The sequence below is a fragment of the Bos indicus genome, chromosome 21 (assembly GCF_029378745.1).
Source record: "Bos indicus isolate NIAB-ARS_2022 breed Sahiwal x Tharparkar chromosome 21, NIAB-ARS_B.indTharparkar_mat_pri_1.0, whole genome shotgun sequence".
Taxonomy (NCBI): Eukaryota; Metazoa; Chordata; class Mammalia; order Artiodactyla; family Bovidae; genus Bos; species Bos indicus.
The window spans coordinates 61,690,208-61,710,087 of record NC_091780.1 but is presented as its reverse complement, the minus strand read 5'-3'; the positions used below and the strand labels follow the sequence as shown (position 1 = coordinate 61,710,087).

General features: G+C 42.5%; 1 protein-coding gene across 9 annotated transcripts in view; it reads right to left on the bottom strand.

Moving 5' to 3' along the window:
* VRK1 (VRK serine/threonine kinase 1) overlaps positions 1–19,236 on the bottom strand; it is an 84,521-nt gene extending 65,285 nt beyond the window's left edge. For 2 of the 9 annotated variants that reach the window (XM_070775664.1, XM_070775665.1), the window contains exon 1: positions 19,115–19,236. In XM_070775664.1, coding sequence (XP_070631765.1) covers positions 19,115–19,229 — 115 coding nt within the window. In that variant the 5' untranslated portion in view covers positions 19,230–19,236. Of the gene's footprint in view, positions 1–12,303; positions 12,413–15,555; positions 15,680–19,114 lie in introns of those variants that run through there. The other 7 variants (XM_070775669.1, XM_070775671.1, XM_070775668.1 and 4 more) reach the window with 7 other exon arrangements.
* Between the last annotated feature and the right edge of the window lie 644 nt (positions 19,237–19,880).

Sequence of the window (19,880 nt, the reverse complement as noted above, 5' to 3'; positions counted from 1 at the left end):
GTGCAGTCTAAAACATAAGCCCCAGACACCTCACGGCCACCACTTCCCCCCAGAAGGAACAATTTCATGTGGTTTCTGCTGTGCACTTCTCCTTCCAACTTCTGATGTAGTGGTTAAAAGATCCAAATAGTTCTCCATGAATCAACTGTGAAGAAGACCCTACAGTAATACCTGGAAAACTCCTTGCTTTGCCCAGACGAAGGCATCAACTCAAAGAAAGGGGCAAGCTTGAAGATGCGGAATTCAAAGGGAGGTAGCACCTAGCTCCTTGATCCATAAGCTCTACAAAAAAGAGCTAAAAGGAATGCTTCTTTATGTAAAGAAAACACTAAAAATTTTCTAAAATTAGAAATTTTGAACTACATTGCTAATTTTTAAAATAACGTTTAGCACACTTTGACAGTCTTGTTAAATGACAGATCTCCCATCAGTTCTGCGATTGGGCGGGGGGCGGGGTGGCGTGGCGGCAAAATTAACTACCAAACTTTGGGCATGGTAATTCTCCAGGTGTTCACTATTAAATCTCTACAGGATAGCGACTGAACAACATCCTTCCTTGTATATTCTTGCAGCAGGGCTCCAAGGAAGACTATTTCTAAAAGCTCTAAAGGAAATTAAGATGACCAAACAGTCACAGTAAATCAGAATAGGGCTACAGTCATTAAAAAATTCTGCATAAAAACACAATAAACTTTTCAGAATCCCAGAGAAGGGTTTTTCTATGCAACACACAAAATAAAACACACAGGCCTAAAGAAAATTGATAAATTTGACAAAATAAAAACTCTCCACAGATTAAAAACACCATAAACAAATTCAAAAGACAAATGAAAAATATCTACAGAATATGTGACAAAAGACTAATTTTCTCAGCACATATTAAGAATACTATAGATTATAAGAAAGACAAAAACCCAACAGAAAAATGGCAAAGTGACAGAGAGAGGCAAATTCATAGAAAAGGAAATACAAATAACCTTAAGAAAAAAATTAGAGGAATTAGCAAATGCATACAAAGTAAAAAAGTGATCTAATGAACTCCTATGTACACATCACCCAGTTTCAACAATTATTCACATATCACCAGCTGGTGTACCAATTCATAGCCCCTCCCAAGAGTATTTCAAAGTACACCTCAAATATAATACTTCATATGTAAGAAGTATTTACTTCTAACAGGGACCTTCTAAAAATACAGCCACATTAACATTGTCACACCTAACAAAACAACAATTCCTTAATATCACTTAATAAATAAATGTTCAAATATCCCCAAATGTCTCCAAAAAAAAGTCTTCCTATAGTTGATTTTCTAGTCACTATAACTGGCTGATATGTCTCTGAATCTCTTAAGCAGACAAGTACCACCTCCCTTTTTTTTTCTTTCCCTTGTTGGTGCTCCACACTTTGGATTTTGCTGATTATCTTTTAATTGTCAAACTTTACCCCTGTAAATTTTGTTACTGTGATTGCTAAAACTGCTCTATCTCTGGTGTCTGCCTTTCAGCAAGAGACCACCAGAACACACCTAGTCCTGTGAGTTGGAACACACACCCACGGAACAGTGGGGCATCTCAGTAAGAGAACGTTGTAAAGAACTCCCTGGGGGTACAGTGGATAGGAATCAGCCTGCCAATGCAGGAGACATGGGATCGATCCCTGGTCCAGGAAGATGCCACATGCTGAGGGCAACTAAAGCCTGCACGCTGCAATTACTGGAGTGCTCCGCAATGAAGGGCAGCCTCTGCCCACCACTAGAGGAAAGCCTGTCCGCAGCAACAAAGACCCAGTGCAACCAAAAGTAAACTAATTAATCTAAAAAAAAAAAAAAAGAATCTGTGACAGGATTTGGGTTTTATTTGGGTAAGCCGGGGGAGGGTCTAGGAGGGAAGCTTCCCTGATAGCTCAGTTGGTAAAGAATCCACTGACAGTGGAGGAGACCCCGGTTTGATTCCTGGGTCGAGAAGGTCCCCTGGAGAAGGGAAAGGCTACCCACACCGGTATTCTGGCTTGGGAGAATTCCAGACTGTACAGTCCATGGGGTCACAGAGTCAACACAACTGAGTGACTTTCACTTTTCAGGGAAGAAATGGCACCCCACTCCAGTACTCTTGCCTGGAAAATCCCATGGACGGAGGAGCCTGATAGGCTGCAGTCCATGGGGTCGCTAAGAGTTGGACACAACTGAGCGACTTCACTTTCACTTTTCACTTTCATGCATTGGAGAAGGACATGGCAGCCCACTCCAGCGTTCTTGCCTGGAGAATCCCGGGGACAGGGAAGCCTGGTGGGCTGCCGTCTCTGGGGTCGCGAAGAGTTGGACACGACTGAAGTGACTAAGCAGCAGAGTTTCTCTAAACTGGATGCAGTTAGAAAGCAGGGGGGTTCTATGTTGGGTATCTCAATAAATCTTATTTGGGAGGAGACAAGAACAAAGTGATAATTGGTAAAGAAGCTGTGGTCACTCATTCTAGCCAAATATTCTGTGGATGGCAGCAACTCCGGCTTTGTTTGTGCTTTGTCTCGTTTTTTGTGCTCTCAGAGAAACCTGGTTTGAGGCGTTCCGTGAGGCTGGCTGCTGAGCTGGAGGACACAGGGCCACCTGTGCCCCAGGCCAGCTCCTGACGCCGGGCCAGTCCTCTCGCTTTTCTTTTGCCCTCGACAATGAAGCCCTTCCAGCTGGCCACCCTGTCCCTCTGACTGGACCCCAAGAGCGCTGGATATTTTTCTGGTCTCACAACCTGGGACAGTACGTCAACAGGGCCAAGAATAAAAAAATATGGATTTCAAGTATAGTTTTTTGTAAAAAAAAAAAAAGCCTCTTTTGCTAACTAACAGAAGCAGTGAGAGAGTAGAGTGCATACTGCAGAGTCATTTGCAAAATGAAAAGTTTTTAGGTGGTAAAATATTTGCTTTAATGACTAAGAATATAAACGTCATAAAAATAGTATAAAACACAAAACAGAAACGTATCCATGTTACTACAAATACACAGCCTACTGTTAAAAGAAGGATGACTTCCAAAGATCAAGAGGACAAAAGTAACAAAATGTAGAACTCGCCAGAAAAAAGCTTTTAGTTGCGGTTGACTAATACAAAACATGACAAAAATTCAGCTGGAAAAACTTGATGTGATAAACTACTGCAGAATATATGATAAAACAGTTAAGAAAATACTGTATAAAAATAGCACGAAGAGACTATCTTCTAGATTCCACTGAAAAACGCTGAAGATTCTAAAGTCAGTTTCTTCTGCAACCTCAGCATCTGGATGATGGCATTTTTGTTACCATTCCTTACTGAGTGGTCCAGATAAACTCAAGTACTCAAAAATCTACATGCAAAAGAAAAGTGAAAGTCTCAGCACTGAGTGGAGTTAAGAGCACCAGACCATACCTCCTTGCACACCTCTCACAATGCCTGTGACACTATCACCGTGAGTTGCATATGTGCTGTGCTTGTTTGATGTATTTTATGAGGATATGAAGTCAGGGAGTCTATCCTACCCCAGTATCCCTTGAGTCTAACGTATCACTTGGTGAGAAACCAAGAGCTATTTCCTAAAACTAGGCTGAATGAAGTCATGGTCCAGGGCCACCTGCTATGAACTGAGACAAGGCCCAACTTCTCCAGGTCCTTTTCCTTAACTAAAATGGCCTGAGTTAAAGTTTAACCCCGTGCTTTACCTACTGGCTTCTAAGGGAAGAAGCATGGTTCATTTTAGAAGTAGGATGAACTACAAAAGGATCTATTCCAATAACCAGGAGATGTATATTTTCCATTCTAAGGTATTTCACAGTTACATATTTTGCCAATGGAATCTGTTGCCAAGAGAATGCAAAAGGGCTAGAGAACCTTCTTGACCTGCCTGCTCACTTCAGGAAAAATAAATGGTCCCTGAACAAAAGGAAAGAAATATAAAGGAAGAAAAATCGAGGGAAAAATGTTTCTAGTTGCAAATACATCAAGGTGATTCAAGGTGAACATTAGAAGGTTAATGAACTCAATAAGAAAAAGGCAACCAATTTAAAAACACACAAAGGATTTAAATAGACATTTCTCCAAAACAGATAAACAACTGGCCAAGAAGCACACAAAAAGATACTTGACCTCATTAGTCATTAAGAGAAATAAAAATCAAAACTGCAATGAGATACTACTTCCCACATAAAAAACCACCAGAACTGGTGAAGATTTGGAGAGACCCGAACCCTCAAACAACTGCTAGTAAAAATGTAAAAAGATGCAGTCAGTTTGGAAAACAGTTTGGCAATTCCTAAAAAGAAGTTAAACAGAGTTTCCACGTCACCCAGCAGTTCCAAGGGTAGTATATACTCAGGAAAAATGAAAACGCGTACACATAAAAAACCTGTGCATAACTGTTCACAGCAGCATTACTCATAATAGCCCACGAGTAGAAACAACTCAAGTGTTCTTCGACGGATGAATGGGTAAACGTGACATACCCATACACTGGGATCTTACTGAGCAATAAAAAGAAACAGAGCAGGTTCTGCTACAACACAGATGAACTTTAAAAACACGCTAGGCCAAAGAAGATGCTCACAAAACACCACATATTGTATGACTTCAATCATGTAAAATTTCAAAACCAGGTAAATTTGTAGAGACAAAAGCAGATTAGTAGTTTCTTAGAGCTCTAGGGGGTGCTTCCCAGGTGGTTCAGTGGTAAAGAATCTGCTTGCCAATGTAGGAGATGCAGGAGACACAGGTTTCACCCCTGGGTCGGGAAGATTCCCTGGAGGAGGAAATGGCAACCCACTCCAGTGCCTAGAAAATCCCATGGACAGAGGAACCTGGTGGGTTACAATCAATGAGATCACAAAGAGTCGGACAGGACTCAGCAACCCTGAGCATGCACACAGGATTCTGGGGAGCATGGGAGACAATGAAGACTGACTGCTAGTTAGTTGGTGGGGGAGTTCTCTTAGGGTTGATGAAAATATTCTAAAATTAGATTATGGTGATGGTTACATCCTGTGGCTATACTAACACTGAACAATACCCTTTGAGTGAGCTATATGATAATTGAACTGTATCTCAATAATGCCTTTTTTTTTTTTCTATCACAGGTGGCATTGGGGATCTTAGTTCCCCGACCAGGGATTGAACCCGTACCCCTGCACTGGGAGCGCAGAGTCTTAACCACTGGATTGTGAGGGAAGTCCCAATAAAATTTTTTAAAAAAAAGTTAATGACAGGGAAAATGTGATATCAAGAATGACAAAGGAAGAGGAGTTATGACATTCTGCATAAAGAAACTATACTTTCTGAATGAAGGACAGAAATCACCCCAACACAGGCTACCAAGAACACTGAGGAACCAGCTAAAGGCAGATTTTGCTATGTCACCAGCGTGGTTCCTGACCGCTTCACTGAAGGGCACCAGTACAGTACACAGCTATTTGCAGGAACTGCCACATGGGAGAGAGAATCCACTGAGACCATAACTCATTTGATCACGAATGACTTCTGCTGATCCCTGAAACTCTACATTGTTATCTGTGGTTCTTAGGAGTTCAAGTAGGAAACCGAAGGAAAGGTCAAAGGAAATGAAAAGCTATGTCTATGTGAAGGACGTTCACCTGAAACTGGTGTTCACCTGAAACTGGTGTCCTGAACCACAGCTTACCAACACAGGGCGGCGAGCTCCTGGCAAGGGACAGACTACAGCAAGATCAAGAGAACACATGCGGGGCGAGGACCTGACACCGTGATAAAGAAAGTTGTCTTTCACCAGTAGCTTAGATGAAAAACTAGATGGCAGGCTCACCACAGCTGGCGATCACATTAAGCTGGGGGAGATCAGGGACACATTAGGTCCCGGAAACCAGATTCATGCAGATTCTTACAAGCCTAAATAAAACTGCACACTGGGCAGAATGATTCAACAAACCAGAGCCAGAAGGAAGACCAGAAACATTTCATTTTGGCCCTTCATACTGCAGCTGAAGCTGAGGCCAGACAGTTTTAATAACGTGCCCAAGTTCAGAAGGTGCGTTAAAGGTAGATGAAGGCTGAGAATCCAAGAATGCTAACTCTCAGGCTGGGGCTCACCTGACCCAGGGCTACCTGCTACCAGCTGTGGAGATAAGCAAACGGGGAGAAAAGGAAACTTGGCCCTCACCTCACCACACACCAAAAAATCAGTTCCTGGAGACTGAGACCTAAATGTGAAAGGTCAAAGGATAAAACTGCTTGAAGATAACACAAGAAAACATCTTCAAAACCACAGAGTAGCAAAACTTTGTGAACAAGACACAGAAAACACTAGTCAAAAAGGAAAAGACCTGTAAACGGAAACTGATTAAAATTTAGAATTTCAGTTCATCTAAAGACACAAGAGTGAAATGGCAAGCCACAGGATGGAAAGAGATTTTTACAATTCATATTTTCAACAAAGACTTCATATCCAGAATACATAAAAACCCCAACATTTCAATAAGGAAAAAAAAAAAGACAAGACTATTTGTTTAAAATGGGCAAATGACACTTGAATTGGAGAAGGCAATGGCAACCCACTCCAGTCTTCTCGCCTGGAGAATCCCAGGGACGGGGGAGCCTGGTGGGCTGCCATCGATGGGGTCGCACAGAGTGGGACACGACTGACGTGACTTAGCAGCAGCAGACACTTGAATAGGCACTTTATAAAACAAGATATTTAAAAGCCTAATAGCAAATGAAAAGGTGCTCAAGTCACCAGTTAACAAAAAAATGTCAATTAAACCACACTGAGATCTTCAACACAACCACAGAATTGTTTAAAAAAAAGAAAAATGTAATGTTTAACCGATAGTACCAAGCGCAGGTGAAGCTGAAGAGCAATGGGAACTGTGTTTTCTGGTAGAGGCATGAACTGGTACACACTGTGGAAAACCGGCAGTACCTATCAAAGCTAAAGATACACACACACCGGGACTAGCAATTCTCCTCTTAGTATACGCAACTAAAATGAATACAAACGTGAACCAGAGATAGAACAAGAATGACTTCAGCAGCATTATTCAAAACTTCTCCAAAGTAGAAACTATTCCAATATCCATCTACAATTACAACAGAATGGATAAATTAGTCTACAATTTATGGTGCTTTTTAAAAATTGTCACAGAACTTTTGACACACCTTTCTTAAGATGTGAGGTCTAAGTTCCTTCCCCTTGAATCCAGGCAGACCTGTGTCCATTTCAACCAGTAGAGTACAGTGGAAGTGACGCTGTGTGACCTCAGGATGAGTCACTCTCAGCAAGCTTCCAGTGGGACCCAGTCCAGATGCTTGAAGAGCCAAAGGCCCCGTGGAGGACCTGGAGCCAGGGCACAGCCACCTTCAGAGCAACCACTATACCAGTGACCACCTCTCCGTCTCAAAGGAAATCTCTGCTTCTGGATACAGACGATGACTTTCCTCTGGTTAAAGACCATCATCGGCCCCGTTACACCCTTTCCAGCAGCAATACCTGAACACTATCCAAACGATCTACTCAAAAGTTGCAAAGAAGCAAAGCAAGTTTCAAATAGAAGTCTTTGCCTCCGTTCTAACTGTTTTAGATATACCACTGGAAAAACAAATAGCCTTTCAAAAAAAAAACAAAATGTAAGTGCTCCAGTCAACAATCCCAGATGGTCCTGGTCTTCATGACATCCCAGCCAAAGCACCATACATGTGAGTAAGGGAACCCTGAAACAACAGGGCAAGCTGTCCTAACCAAATTCCAAATCCATGAGCATAGTAATATGGTTGTTGTTTAACTCCCACTAAGTTTGGTGTTAGGTAGTAGTCAATAACCAAAAAACTCATGTATTACACAGTAACAGTTAACCAGAATTAGAGAGTACTACCAACACACACAACATACTATATGCAGCATGAATGAATCTCAGATGTGCGTGTGCTCACTCAGTCACGTCCAACTCTGTGACTATAGCCCACCAGGCTCCTCTGTCCATGGGATTTTTCATGCTAGAATACTGGAGTGGGTTGCCATGCCCTCCTCCAAGGGATCCCAACCCAGGGATCGAACCCAGGTCTCCCACACTGAAGGCAGATTCTTTACCGTCTAAGCCACCAGGGAGTGTATGAAGGTAAAATAAAGAGTAACTCTAGGTGTTCAGGCATAACTGACTAGGTAATACCATTAACTGAACAGTTAAACCATGGGGCAAATAAAGACAGGAGCAGAAAGCAGGGACGATGTCCTGTTCATTTGGTATTCAAGGATCTACCCCAGTATTTAACACACAGTCTCTCCAGCTTCCAAGATAAACTCATTTTCACCCTACTTTTTTTGGCCCACCCCTTCCTGGTCTGTCGCCTCCTTTGTGTCCAGCTGCCTCTTAACATCAGGATTCCCAGGTTTCCACCTCCAGTTCCCCTTTCAGACACATGCACATGGACACACGCACGCACACAAACACACACCTCTCCCCCATATTTTCACTCTCAGCTGACAGCGTCATTAGCACCTACTTGCTCTTTTACGCTAAAACTTCAGAGTTGACCAAGAATTTGGATTGCAGTTAGCTAAATTAAAAAAACAAAAAATTAACAGGATAAGCAGAAGTTATCATGCTTAAACACCAAAACTAATGCATAAAAACAGGCTAAAGAAGACATGGCTTAAATACATCTAAGGGTTTTACTCAACTCTAGGTTCAACATATCATGTGGTCATTAAGAGGATACAGCTGATAATAAAGGATACAGCTGAAAGCATGTAGATGATGAAAGGTAATCTTTCCTATCCTAATACAAAAGTGTTGTATCTAAAGTAAGGGATGCAACTCAATTTTTTTTTTTAATTTATCAAGCCCTGCATGGAGTACTGCATTCAATTTTAAGCACTACCATTTAAAAAAATAAAAATAAATTAAATCAAAGGAAAGTCACTAATGTGGTGAAATGACATGAAATCAAGACTTGTAAGAAACAGTTAATGAACTAGATGATGTTTCAACTCAAAAAGACTGAGAAGACTTGATGACCATTTTCAAGTATTTGAAAGACCATAATACGAAACAGGAATTGAGCTTGTCCTACATGTCTCCAAAAGACAGAACTGAGTAGGAAAAACAAAGACTTCCACTCAACCTAAGAAAGTACCTACTAACAGTCAATACTTCATTAAGAACAGCAGAGAGCAGTGGTTCTCAATACTTCATTAAGAACAGCAGAGAGCAGTGGTTCTCAAACAGGGACAATTCTGTGCCCCCTGGCCGGGGATGATGAACACCCAACAATTCAGAGAACCCCCCAACACAGCAAAGGACAACTCATCTAAAATGTCACCAGTTCCATGACTGAATAACCCTTTTCTAAAGGTAGTGAGCTCCCTGTTGTTGGAGGCATTCCATTATAGACTAAACAATGTGATGATATCCAATACATGACTTTCAAGAATGGTATTAATAGGAAATGAGTGGAAAAAAGATTTCCCTGTTTCAGTAACTCTCCAGAGAAAAATGCCCTCAGGTATATTACAGCAATGATGATGATGATACACGCTTATTGAACACATACAGGGGACCAGTCATTACACCAAGCAATTCACTGTACATGTTTCACAGGCCATTCTCATAACCACCCTATGTAACAGCTATTATTTCATCTTGATGTGATGGTAGAATTAGCTTACCCTGATGTCACACAGCCATCAGTCTGTGAACTCCGGTCTACCTGACTCCAATCAATTATGTACATCACTGTCCAAACCATAAATACCTATGGCTTCAGAGCTTCTTTACACGAGAAAAAAAATGCAACAGTATATATTCTAGAAGTATTGGGACCATGTCTGAACAGTTTTGTACTCACTGCAAACCAAGTTGGCTAGGAAAAAAAGAAAAGGATTATTTGAAGTAGTCCTGGGATGAAGGAGAGGACAATTATCCTGATTGTCCCCAATTGCCTACTTCTGTAAGTGCCAAGAAGCTCTTACATACCCATGGAATCTCAGTCAGAGGCTGAGATTAATGATGACATCCCTTTATCCATAGGCGTGAACGCTCAGGATGGACAGACGTTTGAACATCCCCGACTGGGAATCCTGCCCTTAACAAATACACTAGATGCAGATACATGGTTTCTTGGCTGCCTCTACCCACGCCCATCTGTCAGGATGGCAGTGTGCCTGCTCACATGTTGGTCAAACTGTCACTAGGGCATAGGTGCCAAGCAATGATAGTTTTAAATGGGCAGCTTGCATAGCACTGTAAGAGCTTGCTCTTCCGCAGAAAAAAAAAAATTCCGTTTTAATACTGAAGGGTTGCGATCATGAGTGAAAGTCTTGGTCAATCTAAACATTTCAGTGGGAAAAAGATCTAGACTTGTAGAAAAGAATCAGACCAAGAAAATTAAATCAAAGAGAAAAACTGCTCTGAAGGCAAATAAGTGATCGCAGGAAAGCTTCTCACACTGCCAATCTTTCATTAATACATGTCACGGTAATCTCTTATGCAGTAAAATCCTTTGCTCAACAAGTCATCACTGATGTTTTATAAAAATGGGATGATACGCTTTTCCATGTTCTAAATTAAAAAGTAGAAATGCATGGATATTTAGCAGTTTGATGTTACAAAAGTTCTATTTGTTGAGAAGCTATTTTTTTTAAATGACAGAAGTCTAATCTACATCTAAGATAATCTTTTAAAACGCACAAGAGAAGGCAGAAACCAAACGAGATTCCCAAAGGTGAACAGAAAAAGAAATATAATTTGTTCAGGGAAAGAAATCAAGAACAGGAAGTGGTTGTTAAGAAAACAGAAACAGTATTTCTGGTCACAAATTAATAAATTAGGACTCGGGGGCTGTCACCCGTCACATCCCCAACTATAAGAAAAATGTTCCTAGACTACATCTAGGCTTCCTATTCCCTCTCTAAAGACCCTTCCATTACTGGCAGGAAGCATCTAATGTTCTCACTGCCTGGAAAGTCCTTCCTCAGACTAAAACCCTAATCTTGCCATCTGAGCTGTCTGTCCTTGCTCAGTCCTCGGTGACTCTGAAGAACAGCTGGTCATCACCACTCTCGGTGTAGTTCTTCAAATACAAGTATCAGGACGTTCTGATTAAATAACCCCTGAGTCTGCTCTTAGCCGTGATAAATAAAAGAGATTCCATTAACTTTTTCTCATTGGACCAATTCATCAACTCTTTTATGTTTTCATCATTTCAGTTGCTCATCTCTTGGACTCCTTTTAGGCCTGATAAGAACTGTCACCAAAGTCAACAATGAGCCAACACACACAACTTACTAAAGGAAGCGTTGATGTGAAGGAGTTAGAAGGCCCAGCAGAGTTCTCAGGAGCCATCACTAGGGAGAAAAGTCTGAAAAAGTGGCCAAAGTCTAAAATCTACCAAAACCCTTCAGAGAAATACAAAGGACTTAGTTATAAAGTAACAACACTGTCAGGGTCATGGCTGTATCCTCTTCTTCCTACTAACCTAGCACTGCCATCTGAGTGCTTGCTTAGTAACTCAGTCATGTCCAACTCTTTGTGACACCATGGACTGTAGCCCGCCAGGCTCCTCTGTCCATGGGATTCTGCAGGCAAGAATACTGAAGTGGGTTGCCATGCCCTCCTCCAGGGGATCTTCCCAACCCAGGAATTGAACCCGCGTCTCTTATGTCTCCTGCACTGGCAGGCAGGTTCTTTACCACTAGCACCACCTGGGAAGCCCCATCACTGCCATACATACCCCTAAAAAAAGTCTCTCGAAGACTATTTCTACCATATCCTTCTTCCTGCTCCAGAACCTACAGTACCTTCTAGCAGTCAATAAACTGATTAAAAACTGGCCAGCAGTTTCCTAGACACATGAATGAATTATCCTCCCCCAATGTCCCTCCCTCTCCTTCACTTCCATGACACCCCAAAACAGCCAGTTCTTATTTTCTCTAGGACCTAAATTTGCTCATGCTATTCTCTAAAATGTTTTCCCACTTCCTCTCAAATCTATACATATTTTTTTCAAGACTCAAGCCATGAGCCTTTATACCTTCAGACATCTGTATTAATTTCCATACTTAATTGCTTATTCATTTTGTTTGCAGTTTACAGCCAACTGATTTTTGATAAAGATTTAAAAAAAAAAAAAGACTCAATGGAGAAAGCATAGTCTTCTCAATAAATGGTTCTGGAACAAGCAGACACCCATACACAAAAGGAAAAGAAAAGAAAAAGACCTAAAAGTCATACTCCGTGCACAAATTAACCCGAAATGGATTCATTGATCTAAACGTAAGACATAAAATTGTTAAGCACTTCGAAGAAAACTTGGAACATCTACCTGACCTATGGTTCGGTAGAGTTCTGAGACATGCATGACACCAAAAACGATCCATACGTTGGTAAGTTGGACTTCATGAAAATTAAAACCTTCTGTGCTGCAGAAGACACTGTAAGAGAATGAAAAGACAAGCCACAGACTGAGAGAATACATTTACAAATCACGTATCTGGCAAAGGACTTGTATTCAGAATATATAAAGAATGCTCTAAATTCAACAGTAAGAAAGCAAATTAGAAAACAGGAAAATGATTTGAACAAAGTAAGATATGACTATGTGGGAAAGAAAAAATATTTCCTCTACCATTCTAGGTTCTTTTGCTACTGCATCAATTAAACTGGCCTAAGACAAATTAACAGGAGAAAAACAAATTTAATTGTACCTCCACAAAAATATGGGCCCCAAGGGCAGGGCAGGCCGTGGAGGCTTATTTGCCATCCTGAGCAGAGGAAGGGGACAGGGGGCGGGGACTTCAAAGAGGAGGAAGGTAATTCAGACATGTGATCAGATGTTTGTTATTAGATGCCACACAGTTAAGCCTTTCAGTTAAAAGTTATCTCTGGTAACAGCTCTCTCTGAACCAGGCTCCTTATCTAAACTAACTTGTCAGTTGAAGTGAAGTGAAGTCGCTCAGTCGTGCCCGACTCTTTGTGACTCCATGGACTGTAGCCTACAGGCTCCTCCGTCCATGGGATTTTCTAGGCATGAATACTGGAGTGGGGTGCCATTTCCTTCTCCAAATCTGTCAGTTGAGGGGGCAGTAAAAAGCTCCGGAATCTTATGGGTCTTCACTCTCTTTGGCTTAAAGTAATCCACTTGCCATAATGATACATTTTGTGGAGGCTTGTTCTGTCTGAACCACTTCAAAGGACAAGCATATGGAAAGATGTTGAACATCATTAGCCATTAGGAAAATGCAAATTAAAGCCATTCTGAAGTACCAATACACACCTATTAAAATGGCTAACATAAAAAATACTGCTAACACCAAATGCTGGTAAAAATGTGGAGAAATTGATCACTCATATAGTGATGACAGGACTGTAAGATGGTACAGCTCTGGGAAAGCTTGCAGTTTCTTAGTGAATAAAGTCTATACTTACTCCTACAACCCAACATCATGGAGCATAATAGTGATCAAAATTAGGAAACTCACTGATACAGTGTTAGTAACAAAAGTACTTATTCAAACTTCAGTTTTTACCGTGTGTGTGTGTGTGTGTGTGTGTGTGTGTGTGTGTGTGTATACACCTTGTGACATTTCATCGTATGTAAAGATAATTAAAACCATCACAATAACCAAGCCACAGAACTGTTCAATCACCCCCAAAGAAACTCCCTCAGGCTACCCCGCTATAGTAACATCATACTCCCAACCCTCACTGTGGCAAAACTGAGCTCTTCTCCACTACTGTAACTATATGGTTTCGGGAACGTTATACAAAGGAATGTTAATCACACAACCTTTTCACTCAGTACTGTGCCCTTAAACTCCATCCAAACTGTTGCTCGTGTCAGTAGTTTGCTCCTTTTTGTTATGATTTTGTTTCGTTTGCTCCTTTTCGTGTTCCATTATATGGCTAAACCTCATTTTATTTGACCATTTACCCACTGAAGGATGCATCGGCTGTCTCTGAGTTTTGGCTTTTATAAACGAAGCCACTAGAACATTCACATACAGATCTTCATGTGAACATAAGCTTTTATTTTCTGAGGATAAATGCCCAGGGGTGTAACTGCTGGATCATGTGCGTGGTGTATGTTCAACTTTTTAAGAAACTGTCAAACTAAATCCCAGAGTGGCTGCACCATTTCACATGGGCTGCAACATGTGAAGTAATGCATTTGAAAGTCACAATTTCTACAATATTTTCTATGCTATGCTAAGTCACTTCAGTCATGTCCGACTCTGTGGGACCCCAAAGACGGCAGCCCACCAGGCTCCCCCGTCCCTGGGATTCTCCAGGCAAGACCACTGGAGTGGGCTGCCATTTCCTTCTCCAATGCATGAAAGTGAAAAGTGAAAGTGAAGTTGCTCAGTCCTGTCCGACTCTTAGCAACCCCATGGACTGCAGCCCACCAGGCTCCTCCATCCATGGGATTTTCCAAGCAAGAGTACTGGAGTGGGGTGCCATATAAAACCAGTAAGCAAGCCTCTTAAATGTTATAACCTGGCCTTGGGTTTTTTTTAATGCATTTCTAGAACTTTTTCCCTGATTCCCAAAAAAGACTTTTTTCCTTACTACCTCTAAAAAAGAATGCATAATTAGATATAATCTGTATGGTGATAGCTCTGCTACCATGTTAAATAGTAAATTTCAATAACAAGTGGAACAAAAGCAACAATTCCAGCAGAAACAGCAAAAGTTTGTTCCTGACAGTCTATGAAGACTGAAGGCTTAATGGCACTTTCTAACACGCCATGTGATCACAATGCATTTATACACAGCATTATCACACAATGGCATTTGTTCGGCTGTTATTAATACTTCGTAAGACAATTTGAGGAAAGCAATTAATCTGAAATAAAGCTGTAGTTATCTTAGCTCTAGGATTTCTAACTTCATGACTTTTTTAAAAATTTTGGATCTAACTGACAGAGATAATGGAGCCTCTCTAGGATTCCTGAAACAAGGAGCTAGCACTAAGACTATCTGCCCCAAACGTGAACAGCAGCAAGACCGGCAGTGTGCAAAGAGAAATAAATGCACAGAAGGAAACTATAAAGCCATGAAAAGTAAAAGATGGTGCTGTCCCCTTTGCCCACTGGCTTTCCAGTTCTCATTCAGACTGGGTACTAAGCTCTGTTAAGACAACTGTGTCCAGAACATTCCCAAATCTCAAATTAACAACCCTGCAACTTAATTACATGACTTCCATCTAGTGTCTCTTCCCATTTAATACATACAGCTTCCTGATCAACACTTCAGTCTATGTGTAGGTTTAATATTCACCCTAAACATTGGCAGTGCGGACAGCATCTCATTTTCAAATCGGAGATGGTTCCTTTCTCTTGGGTCAAAGACCCATGGAGAGACAGGACTAACTGCAAAGAATCATAGAAATCCATGTACCTCCATGAAGACTAAACAAACAATATAATTCAAACCAAGCTGACAAAGACACTGTGGCTAATAAAATTCTTGATAAATTTACCAATGAATGTTACTAGAAGTAGTTTCCTGTCATTAGTATTTATCAGTGAATATTAAAAATCAAACTCCAATTACAGGGGAAGGGCAGATTTCATACCTATCCACACTCTAGAGAGCTTTTCTTTCTTCAAGTGTTGTCCACATGTCATCCAGAAAAGAAGAGTAGAATGTGCTTGAGTTTGAGTTCAAAGATTTAAGATGACATTGGGAGAGATGGAGCACTGCAAGAAATTAGTTCAAAACAACAACCGTGGAATGTTAGGTACTTAAATATCACTCAGAAGCTAAGGGGGCAAGATATTAAAGGGCATGCCCTTCTTTACATCTTTTTTTTTTAATTAATTTATTTTCATTGGAGGCTAATTACAATACTGTGGTGGTTTTCGCCATGCATCAACATGAATCTTCACATCTTTGTAAAGGCAAGTAAGAACATGTTCACAGGAATCTGGGTCAAAAGGGCCAAATGTATCACAGAGTGTGAGCACATCTAGGTCACACCACCCAGCTAACGCTGTAGCAGACTCCATCACTTTTCCGTATCATCCTTACACCTTGATTAAAAATTTCCTGTTTTCTACATTTTACCACGAACACTATAGTTTTTCGAATGTGCCATACACACTTGACTTCTCGTGTGCTGGGTGCTAGATAACCAAAGTTCAAAACAATGACCTCTATTAGCTTAAAAGAAAAGTTGCTTCGACAAGACCCTCCAATCGCAAGAACAGATTCTGCCCCCGGCACAGCTCCTGACATACAGCAGGCACAGGACGTCTGGTGAATAAACAAGTCCATCTCTGCTCACTCTGAAAAATAAACTCGGCAAACGTGCAAAATGTATTACCAGTCTGAAAAATATTCTCCAGGCCTATTCGGTAACCCATCCATTACGAAGAACAATTTCCATGAGAGCCTCAGTCACACACACAGAGGCAGCACTTAATTTCCATTAGGTTCAATGCCTGATCTATGAAGACACTAACATTTGCATAAATTCAGGAATCATCCTTCATTTTGATATAAGGTAAATTTTCAAGCTTTGCCTCATTTCCAGTAAGTTTTATTTACCAAATAAAAATACTTTCAAAGTTTTATTTTTTAAACCAAAATTCTATTCATAGCACATCATATCTTATTAGGGATGGCTTTAAGGAAAAATATGTATATAGTTGTCAAAATAAAAATCGTATTTTTCTTCCCAAGACATCTGGGACCCTCACTTACATTATTTATTATTATTTCACATTAGTTCTCAAAAAAAAAAAGAAAAAGAAAAAGCCTGGCCTAATTAAGAAATTTAATTTTAGGGTCTGTCAACATTTTCAATGCACTACTATTAATTTTAAAATATACAACTTGCACCCTGGAATAAAACTTAACATAAGCTTTCCACATAACCATCTCCTGGGCACTTACTAACTTATTATATGCCAGGTTCTACAAATGTTACATTCCTTCATTTTCTCATTTAACAAATATCCTCCCACAATTCTTGCTGTGCTTAACGTAAGCCATTACACTCTAAATCTGGTATTTGCACTAGACTGTTGTTGCTGTTTAGTCGCTAAGTCGCGTCTGACTCTGTGACCCCGTGGACTGTAGCCCACCAGGCTCCTCTGTCTACGGGATTTCCCAGGCAAGCACACTGGAGTGGGTTGTCATTTCCTTCTTCAGGGGATGTTCCCGACCCTGGGATCAAATCTGTGCCTACTTGGCAGGAGGATTCTCTACCCACCTGGAAGCCCTTTTGCATTAGATACTAGTATAATAAATGGACAGTAATGCTTAACACAACCAGTCCATTCTCAAGGAGATCAGCCCTGGGATTTCTGTGGAAGGAATGATGCTAAAGCTGAAACTCCAGTACTTTGGCCACCTCATGCGAAGAGCTGACTCACTGGAAAAGACTCTGATGCTGGGAGGGATTGGGGGCAGGAGGAGAAGGGGATGACAGAGGATGAGATGGCTGGATGGCATCACTGACTCGATGGACAGGAGTGTGAGTGAACTCCGGGAGTTGGTGATGGACAGGGAGGCCTGGCGTGCTTCGATTCATGGGGTCACAAAGAGTCGGACACAACTGAGCGACTGAACTGAACTCTTAACACAAGTTTACCGTCACTAGATTCAAGCTGGGTTACTATTATCCCAGAATCTGATGAACAATGTTGACATGACACAGCACCTGTAGCAGCTTCAGCAGAGAAGTTTGTGTTAAGTGACTACTGAATTCCCTTCTACAGACAGCTGATGAACATCATCTTATCTTGGAGGAGAAAATGGCAACCCAACCCACTCCAGTATTCTCCCTGGGAAATCCCACGGACAGAAGGGCCTGGGGAGCTACAGGCTGTGGGGGTCACAAAGAGTCGGACACAACTGAGGGACTAAACAACAACATAAAGAACCCCTGCTGCCCTCTGAGACTTCTTTAAAACTGGAGATTAAATTCTTCCCCAAAAGTATCACACTCCACATGTCAAGAAAAGTAAGGTGCCTTTATTCTGAACTCTTCAAAATAAATGCTGCCCTATTTATTTTTAACTCTTGCAAAGTTCAGACTCCACAGATGGGTAACTGCAGTTAAAATAGAAAGAAATGAAAAAACAGTAATTAATGAGGCTCTTCAACAGTTCCTTAAACGCACCTTCCTCCCAACAGCAAAACTGGTTATTTCCAGGTTGTTTCAAGAAAAGGAGATTGCGAAGGGAGAGGAAGAGTCAACAACAAGCAAAAAAACAAAAACAAAAAAGGCGGGGGTGGGGGGGAGTGAAAAATGGGTGGCCTCAACAGGAACGTCGTGTCTGCGTCCCCTTCCTCCCTCTCTCTCTCAACCCAGAGACTCTGATGCTTTTTGTCTAATTTAAATAAATGACCTATGAGTTTTGACACCGGAGCCAAAAATTATTCGAAAAAGGAAAAACTACTTGCTGTCCTTGAACATGGCTACATCAGCAAAGGGGTGCCAACCCGTAGCTACGGAGGGGCAACAAAAACCGTCAGAAGGATGCTAAAATCCCTTGTAAAAACTCTCCTACAGAGCTTCACAGCCTTGAACCTTGCGGTCAAGTGCAAGCAAGCTCTTACCCGGCCTCAGCCCGACACCGACTGGTTAGAAACGCCTGGAAACGCTACCCTCTGGGGAGAAGGCTCCTTCGCCCATCTCAGGTCTCAGGACCAACGTCACCTCCTGAGATGCTCTCCGTCACCCCTACCACTCCGGCCCACCGTCGCCTATCCTATTACTAGGGAGCTTTTCGGCATCTGCAAATGGTACTATTTGCTTCTACTCCGATTCCCCTGCAGAGTATGAGCTCCGAGAGGGAGGAAAGACCCCGGCGGTCCAGGCTGGCCTTACAAGGGCCATCTCCCAGACACGGCGCGAGTCTGACCGGCCTACGTGCCGTCCAGAACGGATAGCTGAGCCTCGGGCACCCCCCCCGCCGGTGCAGGAAAACCCAGGGCCGCAGCGGGACCTGAGGGAGCCCCGGCGGGAGAGAGGACGCCGCGCCGCCGCCGACCGCCGCCCTCGACACCGCCCCGAGGGCACGGCCGCCCGGCCGCCCCACGCTAGCCCAGCTCCCCGGCCGCCCCCTCCACAGTCCCCGTTCGGCGCCGGCGCCCTCGGACCGCTTAGCGCGCGGCCGCCCTACCCCAAGCCGCAGACCGTCGCCTTCTGCCCAGTACGAACTTCCCGCCGCTTTCGCCGACTCGCAACTCCGCGGCGGCGCCAGCCCCGTCACACCCTGCAGTATGGGGCATTCCCATTGGCTCAGGCGAGAGGGAGAGGCGGAGCGAGCGGGAACGCGCGGGATGGGCGGAGCCCGCGCTGGCTCCCGCCGGCCCCCGAGGAATGACGGGAGCCGCGGGCCGGCCCTCGCACTGCGTGCTGGGAAATGGAGTCTTTCACTGGCAAAGCGAGCTCGTGTTGGCTCGGCCCCAGTGGGCCTCTGGGAAACGCGGTCTACAGTCTCTTGAATCCGTTCTTGTGGTCAGATGCTGTATTCGTCAAAGCCCTAGGAACCGAAATAAATATCGCCCGTGTTCGCAGTAGCTTGATTTACTAAATAATGTGTTGAAAAGAGTTGGATGTAAAATATTCCCGTTTGGCCAAGTGGTGCTTCCATTTTCGCACCTTCTCGTCCACAACTGCATGCTTGTCACACAGCCGCTTGGTTCAGTATATTAGGGCCTGGCTCTGGAAGCAAACAGCTCGCGATCAAATCCCGGCTCCTCCACTCTCTAACTTTGTGAACTAAATGACTTAACCCCTATGAGTCTCAATATCTTGTTTTTGTCAGGATTAAATGAGATATCCTAGAGACAGTGCTTTGTCTGTAGTAGATGCTCAATAAAGAGCAGAGAGTATTATTCTCGCCACTCATAGCCACGCGTCTAAATCCTGTCTGTCAAAGCCTA